Source organism: Lissotriton helveticus, chromosome 3_1 (assembly GCF_964261635.1).
Source record: "Lissotriton helveticus chromosome 3_1, aLisHel1.1, whole genome shotgun sequence".
Taxonomy (NCBI): Eukaryota; Metazoa; Chordata; class Amphibia; order Caudata; family Salamandridae; genus Lissotriton; species Lissotriton helveticus.
The window spans coordinates 1,945,878,416-1,945,896,676 of record NC_136061.1 but is presented as its reverse complement, the minus strand read 5'-3'; the positions used below and the strand labels follow the sequence as shown (position 1 = coordinate 1,945,896,676).

Here is an 18,261-nt window from a genome sequence, read left to right as displayed (position 1 = left end):
TCAAAGCAACTTAGTCCCACACTTCATGTATCTTCTCGACTTATTGTTAATTTGCACTGCAGAAAAAATAGCATCTGGGTGTTTTATATTCTGCGTCATTTCATTAAAATATCCCGGTATCTATTTTCTTAAAAACCATATGATGAAATATGGAAGACTGGAAATAATATATTTTTGTAGTTAGAAATAGCGATACTGTCCACCTGCCTGAGTCAGGGGTCTGCTTCTTAGTTGCTTAATATGCTAAAGTGCATAGTGCAGTTTTAAAGTGCGATGTGCTATCTCCTCAGGCTAGATACTATACATTGTCTGTCGGCCAGTGCTCACCAGTAAGATTATTGATTCACAATCCGATCTGATGTTCCTATGCTACTGATGGATGGCCCTTACTGTGTACTACTTCTGCTCATAATAGAAAAATGTACTGCCGCCACCGAAGAGTAGTGAAAAGAACATTGTGCTGATTGAAATTACGCATCTTACACTCTCGCTGACTTGAATCCCGCGGCTCAATGTGAAGCTCAGGTTAAGAAGTGCCAAGCTGTTTTTATTAGATCTCACATGTTCTAATTAAACTACTGTTTTCCAATCTCCACTCCCCCGTTATTTCTGTCCACCTCCCGATAACAAAAAAATGGATTTACAAACAAGCATGAGAACAGGCAGGAAGAAGTTGCCAGCAGTGCAAGTACAAAAAAAAGTAGACAACATTTACAATGCCAATAGCTCAAACTTTTCCAAAGGCGAAACCGTTGCATTGTAAATGCTTGTTAAAAATGTTTAGTCTGAATTGTAATACAAGCGAGAATGCAGCCTACACTCTCATTAGAATTTGACTAGGGCACCTTAGTTGCTTAGTTTGACAAAATGCATATGCAATTCTGCGTGCTGCTGTCTGAAAAGTATGCCGCTTGCTGCCTATACCATGTGCAAATGTTAATATTGTGACTTCTTAAAAAGGCCCAGATTATTTTATAAACTTTGTCAACAGGCTCAGAGAACTATGATTTGTTTAGGCCCAGGGAAATTTAAATAATGCGGGCATAATTTAGCGTTACGCTTCTCATGCAAAATTCTTGCTGTGTAATTACACCCCCAGTCATGCCAAATTAAAGTGCGAGAACAAGCGAACAACCGCAACACGAGCGGCTGTTGTTCGCTGCAATTGTGTTTTTGATGCTATCTTTTTTAGCATGAAATGCATTCTTACTTGAAAAATTGATGTGACGACGCACTTCACGCAAAAATATGGTGCTAAATGACAGATTTACATTTAACATAATTACACACAATTTCACGGATTTTTCCCAAAACTTCAGCTTTTTATGCAAAAGCAAATTATGCAAATTTCACCCACCCCTATTTTTTTTTGTTCCTTTACGCCCGCCCACTCCAAGGAAATATGTCTTCAAATACTATGCACATTTGGCCAGCATTAGCAGTTTCATGTGGTAACAGATGCACCATTTGCAAATACATTTTCAGACTATTCATTAGGAGAGAACACTCAACCCATCCAGCGGACTTTAAATCCTATGAGGCTTTGGCCAGTGTTATTCTCCTAAAGGGACTACAAATGCCCTATTTGCTACCAAATTTGCCCCCACTCTTTTTGTCCACACAGGACAGTCACCCCAAACAACTACTACCTTGAAAAGCACCAGGACACTTCACACGGATTCAATGTACCTGCATGTCATGTCATGTCTGGTTGTACCTCTGAGTCTCAACTTGTTCTTTGTCTTGCCAATTTCCAAATGTGTTTGGTGGTCTAACACCATAATCAAACTGTCTCTTTTTGGTCAATGTATAAAGAAGAATTATAAAATAGATCACAAGTTCCTTCTTTTACTACCCAAAGCGCCATGCCCAGTCACTTTGTTACAACCTACTCCTTGCAAAATGTGATCTCTCATCCTCCTTGACATTTCCGTCAGTGATAGCCCAAAGTTATATCATGCACTCCTCCAAACCATCCACCAATACTGTTGTGTTGCTTATTTATAATTACTATTCCTTTAATCCTTCACATTCTACTCATGTCACTTCTGAATGTGGAATGTTACATATGTCATGTATTTGCATTGCTGTGTAAGAGTCAGTTATTCTTGGATACTGAACTTGCTGGATTACTTCCCATATGCTCTTCGTTTGATTAAAGCATTATTATAATATACTTGGATTTCCTCTTCATTTCACTGGCGACGGGATTCGAAGAGCAGAACCTACGTGGAATACCTCATTTAAATCAATTTCATTGATTTTCTTCATCTTTGTTGGAAGGACTTTAAGAAGAACTTAAAAGAAACCTTTGGACTTCTATCTACTTTGAAGAACATTCCTGATAAGTATTATCACCTTTTTTCAGATCATCTCTGTGTGTTGAGCATAATTAATTATTATTAAATTGAGGCGAAAAGCAAATGGTGCTTTAAACAACTAATTGGCATTAACTTCATCGTTCCCTTCGCAATTTGACTATACACTATCGAACTGGGAATTGAAGAAAGAAGCGATTTACCGTTTAAATTGCCAAATAGCGTTGTTTGAAAGAACTGTTGTCTTTCAAGAAGCGTTGCCGTTAACTTCAGCGCGTGTGACAACTCGCACCACAGCTCGCTCGAAGGCTCGCACCATTTCCAAAGGTAAACAACTCCTCTTCGTTCTATTCCTTCTTCTTCAGTGACGTTTACCCTACGCTGCGTGGACAAAAAAACGTCGTCCCGCTTTGGATTCTGGGTAATCACGTCTGACGTCACACGTTGCAGCGGCCATATTGAAAAAACTTGAAGTCAGATCACGGACTTCTCCGTTTCACGTTACAGACTTGTCACGAAAGAAATCAATCATCTTTTCTTGTCACGGCGGATTACCTTAACGGTGATTCGCACACCTTCTTGAATACATCGTAGAATTGATTACTTTCACGACGGATTACCTCACAGCGGATTTCTATTAACGGTGATTCGCACACTTTCATTGACACAGCGTGAAGAAGATTGCAACGGCGAGTTACCATTAACGGTGATTCGCACACCTTCAAATGACCTTATCGGAAATCAACAACGGTGACTCTCACACCTTTATCATTCCAGATATATTCATTACATTATAGGTGTATGAATTTTTAGCGATTTCTAATTAATAAGTTGTATAACACTGTTATAATATTAATTGTGATAATTGTGATATAGAAGTATTAGTCCAGCATTTTCTTACTTAATTTTCTTTTTAATTTATTGTAGCTTTAGGTTTTAATCCAGAATGACTCAACCCAACTACAATATTAGTCCTCCTCAAGCATTTTGGGTTTCGGGTAATGAACCACCACTTAAGTGGTTGGAATGGAAACCCTATTTTTGTAATTACATTGATGCATTAGATGAGGATGGAAAAATGTCTCATGCTCAGAAAAAGAGACTTCTTCTTCATTCCTTAGGTCCTTTTTAATTTTATTATTAGATAGGGGGATGTGTTGTGTTGCTTATTTATAATTACTGTTCCTTTAATCCTTCACATTCTACTCATGTCACTTCTGAATGTGGAATGTTACATATGTCATGTATTTGCATTGCTGTGTAAGAGTCAGTTATTCTTGGATACTGAACTTGCTGGATTACTTCCCATATGCTCTTCGTTTGATTAAAGCATTATTATAATATACTTGGATTTCCTCTTCATTTCAAATACCCCCTTCTCTACCCTCGCCAGCAATCTGAATAAAAAAAAAAATCAGCTGAATAACTCCTAATTCCATTTAAAATAAACGGCGTAGCTAGGCCTTTTGCCACCTGTGGCAGACCCTGCATTTGCCGCCCCGTGACGGCCGCAAGTAAAAGGGGGAGGCCGCCACTCCAAATCTACGCCACTGGTGAGACCCAAAATCTCTGCAACTGAATAATCCAGCTCCAAATCCTTCCGATGCAGTATCAATCCAATGTTATGTAAAGTGATTTATAGAACACAAGAAATACAGCAAATTGTGTCCCGATGCAGAAGAGAAAACAGCTATGCTATGGTCAAAGGTCCATTTAAAAAGCCACATTTTACGTTTCAGTTTAAAAGACACTGTCTGAAGTGAAGGCGGCAAAGACTTCTAGGCTGTCGCTGCTAGATGCGAAAGAGTGCGTCAAGTAAGTGTCTGTGGAACGGAAAGATGTTGTAGAAATAGACTGAATTCTTGAAGATAAAATGGAACCGTACTATTTCAAGGCTTGATCACAAATTCCGCAATCTAAGTAAGCTGTGCTGAAGAGTAGAATGAGAGACCGTGTCGAATGCAGCCAACATGTTGAGCAGTATCAAGGCAGCAGAATGACCATTGTCCACTATTAGTCTGAAATCGTGCGACAAGACACTGTTTCAGTACTTAAGCGAGGGCGAAAGTCTTCTTTAGTTTGATCTGGAGCACACTTACTTTAGGGGTAGTAGGAGACTTGTTAGCAGCCTTTTGGGTGGTGGGGGTAAAAGCGAGATAGGCCATCCTACTACTAGGCCCCCTGAGGTGCTCCGCCAGGCTGCTAACTGTGCGCAACAGAATAATGATTTTTGGTGCCCTGCACCAGCTGACTCAAACAACAGGACAGACAACCCAAATGTGAGACATATCTACAAAAACAGAGATGGTCAGCCACCATAATGAAGAGGTGCTGGGTAGCAAGAAGGAATTACGTTGAAGTCAACAATTGGCAGTCAGATGACCCTATTTACACTTCTTAACTTAAAGGTCCTTGCACAAGGAATAGTGTTAAAAATTGACAAGCTCAGTGCTTGCCTGAACATTCTTCTATACTGAGCACTAACTAAACTAGACTTGCTTAGAACCTGCCTGAGCATACTCCTGTAAATTGGCGCACCTAGACTCAATACGGAGAACGGGTGGTGCTAACAGATCAAACAAAGCAGGCAGAACTAAAAACTTCAAACAAATGGGTGGATCTATCCTTCGACCCAATACCAGAAAACGACGCCATGAATTGTACATTTTAAAACACATTGATTAAACCAGAGATAATTATAACATGTTTTACTGGATTTGTCAATGTTAATATGCTACTGACAGAGGTATTTAAAAAGGACGAGTGATTTGACAAATGAAAAGCAGTTTCTAAAAAATTCAATTAAAAGCAGCTTAGTACCAGTTTTTGCAAAGTCAGTTTGAGAGGACTACCTTTTTTTGACCATTGCAAAATATGCTTGTTGGTTTTAGGCTATACATGTACTTATCTCAGATTATTAACCTTAGTGGATCAACACACTCTATTTCGGGATGTGATTGGCAAGTCTCACATTTGATTCATTATGCATCTTCCTTACTGCCTGATATTAAGTGAGTGCCTATCATTTGCAAATATGATTGAACTCTGCCAGGAATATAGTCTATTCAAAATCAAACTGATAGTTGTTAGCACCTCACATTGACAGTGTCGATGTGAGATGACAGCGCTACGTCCATGCAGGAAGCAACAGAAGCCACAACGCTTAAAGAACTGGCAAAAAAAGAAGTTGCCTAGTGTTAGAAATTGGGTTACTGGTTGACGGGGATGTGAGCCTTGGTAAAGCAGCAACCACAGTCTTAGTCAGGACAAGGCACAAGCAAACTAGGAAAACTAAGCAAGATTCTGCAGAGTTCGGCCAACAGGCAGAAATAGGCCTGTTGCGCAGCTCACACCGTGATTAAGAACAAGGAGGGGTTCCGCATTGAAAAATCAAACACAACGCTGTGTGCCAGAGGGCGCAGTTACTCGAGTTGATTTTGCTGACGCTCGATTAGATTTTCTACTACAGAGGCAGCCTTCTGACCGCGAACGCTCGCGATTGCCTACGGTGGCAAAAATTCTGCCAGATGTCCTCCTTGCAACCGAAAATTGCACTAGGGGACACCAAATCTCGCACTCCAACTTACTGTTTTGCTGGGTTCACACGAGAAAAAAATCCACCACATTGCTATTGCCAGTATATGGTTGGAACTCCGCATTAAAAGAGTAACGCAGAGTTGTCAAACTTCTGCCAGTTCTGCTGGCAAAATTGAATGTTTCACCCACCCCTAAAGCAAACCCCGAATCAACATGTGTTCAGACCCCTGGTAGCTTGGCACAGAACAGTCAAGCTTAATTTATAGTCAAAGTATAAAGTCTTTTTTGTAATACTTCAAATAGTAGAACAGTGAAAACAAGATACAGAAAGATCCCACACCAGGTTAGAAAAATAGGGCTAAATAGGCTGGCCGCAAAGGAGAGCAGGTCGGCTACAGTCCCAGATTAGTCTAGCTGAAGTTTTACCTCCTCAAGTTTTGTCCCAAGAGTTATGTTTGCATTGGAGAGGGTGGCAGGGAGCAAGGAGAGTGTCACGGGCTGTGGTTGGTGTGGCATGAAGAGCAGGACAGGCAGTCTGGAGCTTCATGTGGCAACTGTCCATGGGCGATCGATGCTTGCTGTGCGAAGAGACAGCCTGATTGCGGCTCACAATGAATTTGGTGCAAGCAGCACATTTCTGGGTGATGTGACTCATTCATGGTCGCGAAGAGCCCAAAAGATTGACTTATAGAGCCTGTGAGCTACACCAAGGGTCCAGGACCTGAAAGGCACCTCTTGGGGGTCAGTAACTCACAGCAGCTGGGTCCAGGAGCTTGTTTAGGAGCTTTTTGTGTCCCTAAGATTCCGGAGGCCAGTAGAATAGCTATTTGAGTCACTCTGGGGTCCTGAGTTCAAGATGAAATTGCAGGTCCAGTTCTTCTTCCCCAGGCAGGAGGGCAGCAGGCAGCAGGTCAGACGTTCCTGTAGGGCAGCAGCCCAGCAGAGTAGCAGCCCTTGATGCAGTACAGCAGTCCTGCATCCTGGCAGAGTGTCTACAGGTCCAGAAGTATACTTAAGCATTGGTTTCTGAGGTCCTTCTTACCCTGGTGCCCTGGTTCTGGAAGACTGGATAAGCATTTTAGACAGTGTCTTTTAAGTTCAAGGAATTCCCTGTCTCCCCTGCCTTGGCTCCAGACTGACTGTAGTGACAATGCAGGGTAGTTGGACCTTTTGTGTGAAGGCAGAGCACAGGCTTTTCAGCCCCCCATCCTGCCAGCAGATGGCCCATCTGGGCATATTCTATTCCCTCTATTGTGGGCATATCTGGGAGGAATTTGCAACGTCTAACCGTCTGCCATCAGTCATGTGACCAAATACAGGCTATAGATAAAAAATGGGGTAGGAGCAGTCAATTTTCTAAACATGGCACTTCCAAAATAGTAATTTAAAATCCGCCTTCGCCATAAGTTAGGATTTGAAATTCCAATTCCAGAGACACCTAACATGAAATGTTTAGCTGGTCCCGTTTGGAAATTGCACTTATATTATGTAATAATAAAACCCCAATGTTATTCTATGGGAAAGATAGGCCTTGCAGTAGTGAAAGATGAACAGATGGATGAGGCAGGTTGAAATGCCATCATTGTAAACTTGTCTGATATTATTCAGTACAGCCACAGGGTCAGTCTCTATATCGAAACCAGGCCTTAAACTCATGAACGGTGCTCTTCAAGATGTTTAGAAAGTTGGTGAGTCAGAACTTCTCATCAATTTTAGTGACTACTGGCAAAAGAAAGATCATCCTATAGTTAGCTTCTGCCCTTTGGTCTGAGTCTGATTTCTTCAAAAGGAGTTTGACAACCTCTAACTTCCATCTACTAGTGAAAGTGCCAAATGAAAACAGGTAAAAGTAGGTGTAAGAAGCGCAGATAAGGATAGGACATACACAATCTGAGCTATTGGAGGCTATGAAATTAGAAACATATGCAAACTAGGTGGGTTTGGTGATCCCAAATTGAGACTAATAAATTATAAGTGTAGAAAATCCACTTTTTCTTCGTGTCCACACCTTACTTGTTGCCTTTTGCTGGACCCTGCATGTCGGCTGGCTTTAGAACTCTGTGCACTCTAACCCTGCTATCTAGTGGTTAAGTGCCTGGGCTCTCCATTTAAACATTCTCGATTTGCAATATTTCTAATTGGTATATTTATCTTTCCTAGAAGTACCTTATACATGGTTTCAAAATGTACCCAGGGCCGGTGTGTTAAATGTCTCTAGTGGACTGAAGGACCTATTGTGCCATTCTCTACAGTGACAATATAAAATATAGCTTAATGACTATCATTGTTACCTGATTGTATCATTGGAAAAACTGCAATTCGACCTGTCAGAGTAAACCCTTTTGACAGTCAAAACCTCCCTCTTAAATATTGACCCGTTCCATGCTCGTGACAGAACCACTCCGTCACGAGCCACGGGCGCGCTGTGCTAGTGACGGAGTGGGTCCGTCACGCCGCGGCCGCTCCGCTCCGCCCTGCTCACGCTGAATCAATTCCGCGCCTGCGCGGCTGAATTGATGAGCGGGCGGGGCCGTGACGGAACCACTCCGTCACTAGCACAGCGCGCCCGTGGCTTGTGATGGAGTGGTTTGGTCACGAGCATGGCTGCGCCGCACAACCCCCTCTCCCCCCAGCGCCGCGGCGAAATTACCGCCGCGGCCAAGGGGTTAAGAAAGGCACCCTTATAGAAGCCTTGTGATCAGCAAGGCAGAGTGCATTTAAAAGTTTAAAGTACAAATTTTATGATACCGTGCCCTTACAGTGACTAGCACCCAAAAGCTATTTTTCACCGTGGCAGACCTAGCTTGCCTAGGTAGAAAATCAGAGTAAAGATTAGAAACCTAAAACTGTATCTTGCGAATAGGACTAGCTAACAAATATAATTAGCCAACTATTTTTGATAGTTATTAAAAATCGAATTGTGAAGTTGGATTTTTTAATAAATATTAAGGGAAATTCACTTCTAGAAAGTTACCTTTTCCATACCCAAGTTCCTGGAGGCTAATTTGCATTTGCTCTCTAACTTCCGACACCCAGTAATTAGCATTTGAATAAGTGTGGAAAAGGTGTGAAATGCTTCCCAGGAGCAAACAACAGGCTTACCTGAATGGCCAGAGATGACCTCTCTAAACCTCACAGAATATGCAGGGTGGGGGCTGTCAGCATCCTTTTTGACATTATGGTGTCCAATGCTGCTGGAGACCAGCAAATTCTATTTTATAGGTCTGTAGTGTTTACATATTGCACTGTGGTTCAATTGAAAGGACTAGAACAGGACGCCAAGACAGTTCTTGTTTATCCACTGTCTGGTTGCTGATGAACCCTGCTTTGTCCTACCAGACTTCTATCTTTGGGTGTTTTGGGAATATTGGGGGGACTTCAAACTACATTTTGGTGTTAGATGTGGGAGGATATTAGGATTGCCATATTACACTCCCCACACACACTCTCAGCCCTCAAAGCCCTTGCGGAGTGTGACCAAAGAATTTCACTATCTTAAAAACTCCCAAAAAGGGCCTTGTACTCCTTTGGTTAGGGCATGCCCAGGTGTCATTCCTACCCACTAGCTTGTGCCAGGCATAAATGTGACATCACCAGGCACCCATTTCAGAACACTCCTGAAACTGGGGAAGAAGAGAAGAGGACTGGACAGGCTGTCAGTGACCTGAGAAGATCCCTGAAGGATTGGCCCTGCTCCCTCTCCTACCCAAGACAAAGACTTGGACTCCAAGTGCCATAAGGCTGACAACCTGTTCAAGCTACAGGAAACACAAGAACCTACAAGAGGCTTCTCCTGCAACTGGTCAGCTGAACAGTGGCACCTGGACCTGGGCTGAACTCTACTTGTGGCCTTTGTCTGACACTCTGTGTGTCTCTATGTATCTCCCCTGCAGTCCTGGGATGTGTACTTCTCTGTTGAATTGGGACTTAAAGGAGTAGGTAAAAAATAAAGTCTGTGAGCAGAACAAACCTGGTTAGTGTGTCCGACACATGCTCTATCATGGTTAGTTTAAAATTGCGCCTAGGTCCTGGTCTTTTGCGGCCATTGGCATTGCCATAAGTTAAACCAGTCTGCTCTGTGCTATAGCTAACAGGGAGTTGAGCTCAGGTTAATTTAGTGACTTTGTGGGTTCACCCTGACAAGAACTGTGATATCTGTGCAAACATCCATTTGCACATGAATCTGAATTTAAAACAGAACTTTGAATCAGGGTCTAAGTAAACCCTCTACATTTGTAGAGGGCAAGGATAGGTTATGTCAATAGAGATTTCTGTACTGCCATTATTATGGCCTCCACTGCATAGGGGTTTGAATATGTTGTATTGTAATGTGTATTTATACAGTGATTCATACTCTAAACGAGCCACCAAAGCACATTGGCAGGGGTGTAGCCGACTACTCTGTGGAGTGATATAGATGGAAAATTGCATGCTTGTCGTGTGGCCTATATGGGGAGTTTGTTGAATTCATGCATCAGAATCAGAGTTATACACTCAACATGCTGTGTCACTATGCCTCTGTGAATTTGAAGAAAAAATGAGTGCAAGGTAGATTTCTTAAGGATTCAGTTCTGATTGATGGACAGAAGTGTGTGAGTGCAGTTCAGACTATGTTTAAAGTGTTTTAGTGTATTGATATGGCTGGTACTGTGTGTGTCGTAAACAGATATGTGACTGTGCTTACACATGAGTACGAGAGAAAGTGTAATAATAGACGTGAGCCACCAGAAGCTAATGGCTGCTATCGATAAGGTCTGTGCATTTTCAGTTCGAACCACATGGAATATGTGGCTATGAAAATGCACAGAGATGAAGGGTGCTACTATTGGGTGATTCAAACGAACAAATTCGGACAGTTACGAGGCCTGGGAGTGCATCTAAGCGACCCTAAAGCTGCCTCTATAGCAGTAAAAATACATACTACCTTCAGAGTACAACAGAGCTGAAGCACCCAAAATACACTTTGTTTAAGGCAACAGTTACCTGGGATCAGGAAAGCTGACAGGCTTTCAATTAGAATCATTGCTAAAACTGATGACCTAGTATATTTTTCTTTCTTTGAGTTTCTGTTTGAACGGGGCCTGATGTTATATATGAGTCCAAAGCATTAAGAACATAAAACAAAGCAATGTTTCTGCTAGATATGCGGTGTAAGCCGCTCAAGGTTTATGAAAGTGCTAATCACTGGCTCTCTCTGTTACATTCTGATGGAATAATTCATTCTCTGTCTTTTGTTGAAGTTAAAATGTGGCGAAGTATCCCTGCAGTGGATTTGTAGACGTGGCGGGATGTGATAACTGGCTGAGTCTTTCATCCCGGTTGGGGTATGCCCAAGTACTTTAAGTATCCCGCCACTGCCCCATTACAAATTGCACCGTACTGGCGGGTTGCAAACTCTGCACTGGTAATTACCAAAACTGTGTGTTAACAGCCCATGAGTACTGTAAGATTACGAGTTAAATCCCACAGAATGGGGGCTTACGGTGCGGACCCGGATTTTCCAGTTTATAGTCCACCAGGTATTCCATTTTTGGTGGAATTTAGCATATATTTAGTATTTGCTTGAGCAAGTGGTAAAAGTGTGAAAGGGGCTATGGTAAAAGTGTAAAAAGGGTTGTTGTAAGGCAGAGGTGTAGCTAGTGGTGAGGAGGGTGAATAAATTGTGGAGAATTGTGGCTGGCAAATGGGAGCATGTAATATTCTCTTCAATGCGGTGGCTGAGTTTTGAGCAGGGGTCATAGAAGACGTTTGGGCCAAAATGAAGCCTTTTCCGACAATGATTCTATATGCTGGATTTTGTTGTATTCACTTATCACCTGTGTTGGGCCTTTCCCTTTAATGTGAATGTTCCACTTAGATTCTTGTGTTGCTGGCATTCTATGTATACTGTTGTTACTCCATCTTATCTCTATAGCTTTTATTAAATACTCTTTTATCAAGCAACAAACCTCTTGTGACGATTTATCTTTCTCCTACAACAGATTTTCTGGCCAGTAAAATCGGGTTCATTGTTCCAACACCCAGTAAATCCAGGTGCAGGAACACTGGACCTTTTAATAATTGGTGGAACAGACTTCCACATTGGACTTCTGCTCTGCACAGTTCTCACTTGATGCCCATGTCAGTTATGGGCATCTTGCAAGTAGGCTGCTTAGTCAGAGAGACTGCAACACCATGAGGCGCATGAAGCAATGAAAAAGACAAAGTCTCCCTCCATGTAGATGGCTTTTGGATGACCTGAGTAGTTGAAGTGTGAAGGATTGATTGGTAATGACATTCGAAATATTTTCAAATTTAACAATAAGAGTTCCCTTTTTCTTGAAAACAACTGTTCTAGAATGAGTAATGCGGACCTCAAGGTGCAGCTGGGTTGAAGGGTGGTGGTGGGGGGGAGGGGTATCTCTCATTCTGTGAAGCCAAAATAGAGGCAGTCAGTGAAACAAGAAACAAGCCTTCTTGCCAGAGTGCCTGCTAACAGAAACAAATATAAATGTGTTCAATTAGTTGACCCCAAAAAAACCAGTGTATTTGCCTTTCTAATATTCGATCCGGCATCAGCACTCTTGCAAGTCCCATACAAAACAATGACCCGATTCAGGCCTCAATAGAAGTCAATGGGGGAAATACATTCTCGAGATTAGTTTTTTTAAATCTCCCACTTTTCTTCTTCTATAATGTTGGAATGTATGAAATATGTATTGGCCTTCTGCGGAATGGGCACCCCGTGAAGACCTGGTGGCCCCTGCTTCACGGGGGTTGTAGTGGTCTCCGTTACGCCCCAGCTTCCTAGCTATTGCTAACACTAAACTCGACATGCTCAGCAAGTGCCTGAGCAGCCGCGGTCCGGGCAGGAAACAGCGGTGGGGCGGTGGGGCTGAGCAAAGGGGGGGGGGGAGGTTGAGGGACGATGCAGAGGGAAAATTAATTCTTTATTTAATTTTACCTCCGCATCGTCCCTCGAAATCCCACGTACCTGACCCCACCGCTGTTACCTGCACGGACCGCAGCTGTGCCCGAGCATAAGCCTATTTCCAGCACGTGCCTGGTGCACGTGCTCAGCCGAACCATGAAACGCCCCTGCCTCAAAGACCAAAATGTCTGCTTTGCTTCGCTTTAATTGCTTCAGCTTACTATGACTGTAAATCAACATTTTTAAATGTACTTTCTATGTTGCGATTACAGTTCTTGTCCTCTTGTTACAGTATCGCAATACCCTTGTCTTCTTTCTTTGCAGGGAGCTGTCTGTGCCCAGCCCTGCTCTCGTGGCAAATACGGAACGAACTGCAGCCAGGATTGCCCCTGCCACCATGGAGGGCAGTGTGACCACGTGACGGGAAGGTGTCAGTGCGCAGCCGGGTACACTGGAGAAAGGTAATGGCCTCTTAGTATCTGTTTTCAGACTGTACTAGGACAGAAATGCCATCGGATCCGTCTTTTAGCAAGACTTAGTTTTACACATTATTGAGTAACTGAGTGATAAAACGTCTCTACTCTATAGCTATAGTTTTCTTTTGAAGGTTAAACAACAAGCAGATGGACTTTATGGATTTTAGTTTTTTCTGAAGAAGCGAAACATTCTTGGGAGTGTTTCTTCACTCATTTCACTGAAACAAAGAGCTTACAAACTGTTTGCAGAATTGAATTCCCAAGTTAGCAGATATTTTTTTTAAGAGGCGTACGTGAAAAGAATAAAAAAGTTTAATTTCCCAATTTTGTGAAGTTGCAAACCGATGAATGTGACATCTCATGCAGGTAAGTATAATTATGCACAGCCGTCATTACAACCCATTTGCTTACATCAATTCTGAATTTAATTTCCCAATCTCACGAGCAGTACTTTCAAAAATTAAAAAATGGTCACCCACACAAAATGAATGTGGCTGTACTGCCTGGATGTGGTCACCTGTGTACATTTTAGTGTCACCAGCAAGTGGCCCACATTTTTTCCTAATGGTGTGATTCGAGCTGGCTTACTACACTTCTGAGTGGCCACATTGTGATTGTGCGGACTCTACTGCATAATTCCCGGAACCCTCAGGCCCTATCTGGTTTGAGGTAAGATGAGCCTATTGCCACCTTCATTCCTAGATAGAATAATTGCGACGTGGTTCTGCGTATAGGTGTTTGGCGCCTAAGGTTAGATTTACACAAAATCTTTGTTAGTTCTAGAATTTGTTGCACGGTGCTCGAAGGAATGGAGAACCACTAAACTCCAGAGGTCAAGAAAATTTCTCAAAACATAATTTTTGCTCCCAAGCACACGTTCATATTTAAACAAGGTTTCCCCCTTTCAGAGCTTAAAAAATACTGAGAGAAAAGATATAAATCAACAGTATTGATTCCAATTTGATTCTTTGTTTCGTTTTATTCGGATCTTTTCCAAAACAGCCAGCAACAGCCAACACGTTTCGTCGCAACAGGTTGTAATCCTGCAACTTTCTCAAGGCTATACAATCCAGATTAGATTCTTGTCAGTGCGGTGATACTTCCAACCCACACAGGGGTTCCGATGAGCGTGGAAAATGCTATATATGCGCAAATTCTTAGTGTATCCAATCAATGTTTCTCATCCCTTTTAATCCTTCCTTTCTACACCGCAAAACAGAGTACTGCCATGCCGTTCTCAATGTGTGCTTCTTTTGTGTTCTGTGTGCCCTAGATAGTAGTAGAGCCTTTAAATGTGGGTCCGCTTGACCCTGACAAGCTGGAATGTGGCTAAGCTGAAGTGGTTCAAAGGAATTTGTAGTCTACCAGAATTAGAATACTACCTTCCATTTGGGGGGTGTGCCAGACGTCCTTTCTTGAAATACTGAGAGGGTCTTATTCTTGTCCAACACCATTGATCACATGTGAATAGCAACAAGGGACCCCAGATATTCCTTGCAATACCTGGGTAATCACTAACCTTAGCAGGGAGGTAGCCAATGTCTAATTGTCTGCAGAATTTGCTACCTGCCAAAGCCCATAGCGGAGTAACGAGGTACTCCAGATGCCCACTGGTATTGCCATTTCTTGACCATTTTTAGTAGATCCTGGGATATTGGCTGTGACAGCTCCTGGGCCCATTAAGAACTGAGATAAATGGATTTTAGACAATTTGCTAACTTGGATTAATACTGGTTTTACAAAACATTAAAATAAGGATTAAAAAACCTTGGAGAGGATCAGTAATGAGCCCCCCACAGATATATTTGGCTTTAACATCTGTGCCTTCTCTCCTGAGTACTCGGGGTAAACTTAAAAGACTTCAGTGCTAACGATGATAAGCACTTCAGGCGGTTCCAGAGCTATCCTTAGAGCTGCATTCTCATAGCATTATATAGGCCTGTTGTCTCCTATCAGAGACATCCAGAACAGTACCTACAGTGAATTGTGAAATGTAAAACGTGACACATACTTTGAATTATCTTTCACCAGGACTCTACAACTTTCATGCCTAGACTATTGAAGTATTAGTTTTTGTATCCCTCTCTATTGCACTCTTATTTTGAAGAGTTTATTAAGGTGTGATAACTCACTACACTGTAATGTAAGCTGTGTAAAAAATACATTTCTACTGTACCTTAGTCAATTCTCGCCATCCCTCCCATCAACTCTGCCTTGATTGCTTGACCAGGAGGTTTTTTATGCCCATTGTTCACTCACATACCCAGTAACTAGTGTCAAGACCATTAGGCAACATGTTCAATCTCACCTTTGTTACTGCTAACTGTTTTCTATAGTTTAAAGAATCTGGGTAAGGTCTGACAGTGAGCACTGCCAAAACCGTACCTAGCAATAGCCCAGACGCAAATCACGGAAGTCGCCTCCAGTACTGCAAACCACACAAAAAGCAGAGTAGTCTTAGTTGTGAAATAGGGTGCAACCTTCGATGTTTAGATCTACAGTGAGCCGGGTAGGAAAGGAATTGTGCATTTGTTTCAGTGATGACCGTGGAACCTAAGAAACTCTGGGCTGTCAGCAAAAACAGGGTGCAGAACAAAGATGGCAGTGCAGCCCGAAGCTCCACAGAATAGCCAGCTGGATTCCTAGAGTTGTTTTATGAAAATAGTAGGCAAGAGTTCTGCTGGCTACAGTCCAGTAAACCACTGGAAAACATGGCATTCTATATACATACAACCCCGTTGAGGCACATGAGAATGATCTGCGTTCACAGCCCAGAAGCGGGAAGGTTCACGTCAGTCAAAGCTGCTGCCACTTGCTGTCAACAGCCACAGGTCCTGGTAATCATCAACCTAACCAGAGTGAGCTGTGTAATTCTTGTAGGTAAGCAACTACTAACATCATATCCAGGGAAAGATACACTTTTACTATTATGCACCAATTTGGGCAAGTCTTGTTCTAGTTCTGATTACCAAAATCCTGGGCACATAGAGTCACATTTTGAGTATGGAAAGTGACCCCTCCATCCCCACATATCCTGGATGGAGTTCTAAGAGAAAATTAAGAATAAAGAGGCATTTAGTAATCTTAAAGCATTTTCTATGTGTTGAAGTGCAAACCGCCTCATCCCATGCGTATTCGATTGAAAAATGGCTGTCGATAATTTTAACATGGAGATCTGCACATTCTTTGACTGCAAGTTTCGGGTACTTTGCATTTGTAAACAGTGACCCTCTTAGCTGGTGTATAGTGGAAAGGAGAAGGCCACAGTGTTCCAGAGGAGTTTTGGCATATATATAAATATATGCATGTGATTGATTTACAAATTATAGCACAAATATTTTAAATGATATATCACCAGCATGAAAAGTACAGTCAAGGCACTTCAGTCCGGTGATGCCGATAACCAGCACCCCCACTCTGAAAATGGTTGCAGCATCACTGTCATCCAACCAGGCCAGGAGACTCTATGGCCAGAAGTCCACCCGCCATAACCAGAGAGTCCTGCCAGGGAGGTAGAGTGCCTTTAGCAGAGCTGCTGCCAACTCTCCCTTCAAGGAGCTGCGTTGTCAAGTGGGTTCTATTTCTGAAGTGTCCTCTGGGCAATTTTTATTCTTTTTCAATAACAAAGTCTCAAAGTCAGAGTTTATTATTGAAAAAAAATGGCCATGACTCACTCAGGGTTTTCTCGCTGTACTTGAGGTAATTTCTTTCCTTTGCTGTTCAGAGCCACTGAGCTTTCCCTGGTGGGTCTGAAAAGGAAAAATGTAGGTCGGAATGACCTCCCTCCATAGCACGGACATCATGGTGTACATTGACTGAAGGCCTTATAGCGGATGGGCAGTCAGTCAAAGGTTACCGCTGGCAGAGCCAGCTGAGGCACCGCTGGCAAACACCTGGTGCAGTGCCCACCTCTGCCTGGGACAGGTGAACCACAGGTTTGGCAGGCGGGACATCTGCTGCCTATTGACAGATGCTCCACTTCCGGCAAACTTTGAATGACCCACTTAGTGTTTGTCTGGATGATACAACATTATAAGTACACAAAAGGAAACGGTGAAACGTTATGAAGCAGTTGAAGGTCACAGTATAGGATATTTTTGTAGATTGAGGCGTGATAATTTCATATCCTTTGGTGCCAAAAAAAGAAACCTTTGTGGGGAAACAAGCCACAGTAAGTTCAAGAGGAGAAAGACAAAGGGGATTAGAAGGCTTCACGTTTGCAATCAATAAGCCTTACACAAGAAGGACAGAATTGCATAGTTAAACAAAACTTACGTGTGGGAGGTGGAAAAGCAAGAACATGAGTAGCATACAACATAACTGAGCAAACAAAGGCTTCTGAGAGCACGCAGAGCAAAATTAAAACAAAGGGCATAAAAACAAATAACTAAAGAATTCTTTTTTTTTTTTTAACAAATCCTTGTTTGAACGCGCAGAACCAGAAAAAGATAATAATTGTGCGCTATTGCAGAAGCAGACTCGGATTCAGCATTGTATTCAAATTATAGCAGGACTCAGTATTCACAGTTGATTGACAATCAATACGATAAAATGCAGCCAGAGATTTTGGTCAGTAATGCGCTACTCGTTTAGAAAACCGCACATACAACAATATCCCACAAACCCTTGTGGATGTCACCCAAGATCTGTGCAGCACAGCGGGGGTATTTGTACTGTATTTTAAGCAAAGACACATCTCAAATACTTCCAAATTGAGCTTATGCGGTTTTGTTTCAACTTTGAACCAACAATTCAACACAAAAATGATTTCTGTGCGTTCCTCGGTAAAAACTCCTGAATTTTGCAATTTGGGCGTGGGGCGTACATCCGTGTAAGAGGCACACGTGCTGAGGTTGTAAGAGGCACACGTGCTGGGGTTATTCGCACTTCCCTAAAGGGCCTGTATCTGGTACAGCAATATAGGAAGCGTGGTATTCTTATGCGTGTACTGTACTTGCAAGATAGATGACGTCATGATGGGTTCTGTATCTACAGCGGATGGGCACTCCCCCCCCCCCCC

General features: G+C 42.5%; 1 protein-coding gene across 2 annotated transcripts in view; it reads left to right on the top strand.

The window, feature by feature from the left end:
* MEGF11 (multiple EGF like domains 11) overlaps positions 1-18,261 on the top strand; it is a 1,491,879-nt gene that overhangs the window by 687,862 nt on the left and 785,756 nt on the right. For both annotated transcript variants that reach the window (XM_078683026.1, XM_078683027.1), the window contains exon 6: positions 13,090-13,226. In XM_078683026.1, the coding sequence (XP_078539152.1) occupies positions 13,090-13,226 (137 nt within the window). The remainder of the gene's footprint in view (positions 1-13,089; positions 13,227-18,261) is intronic.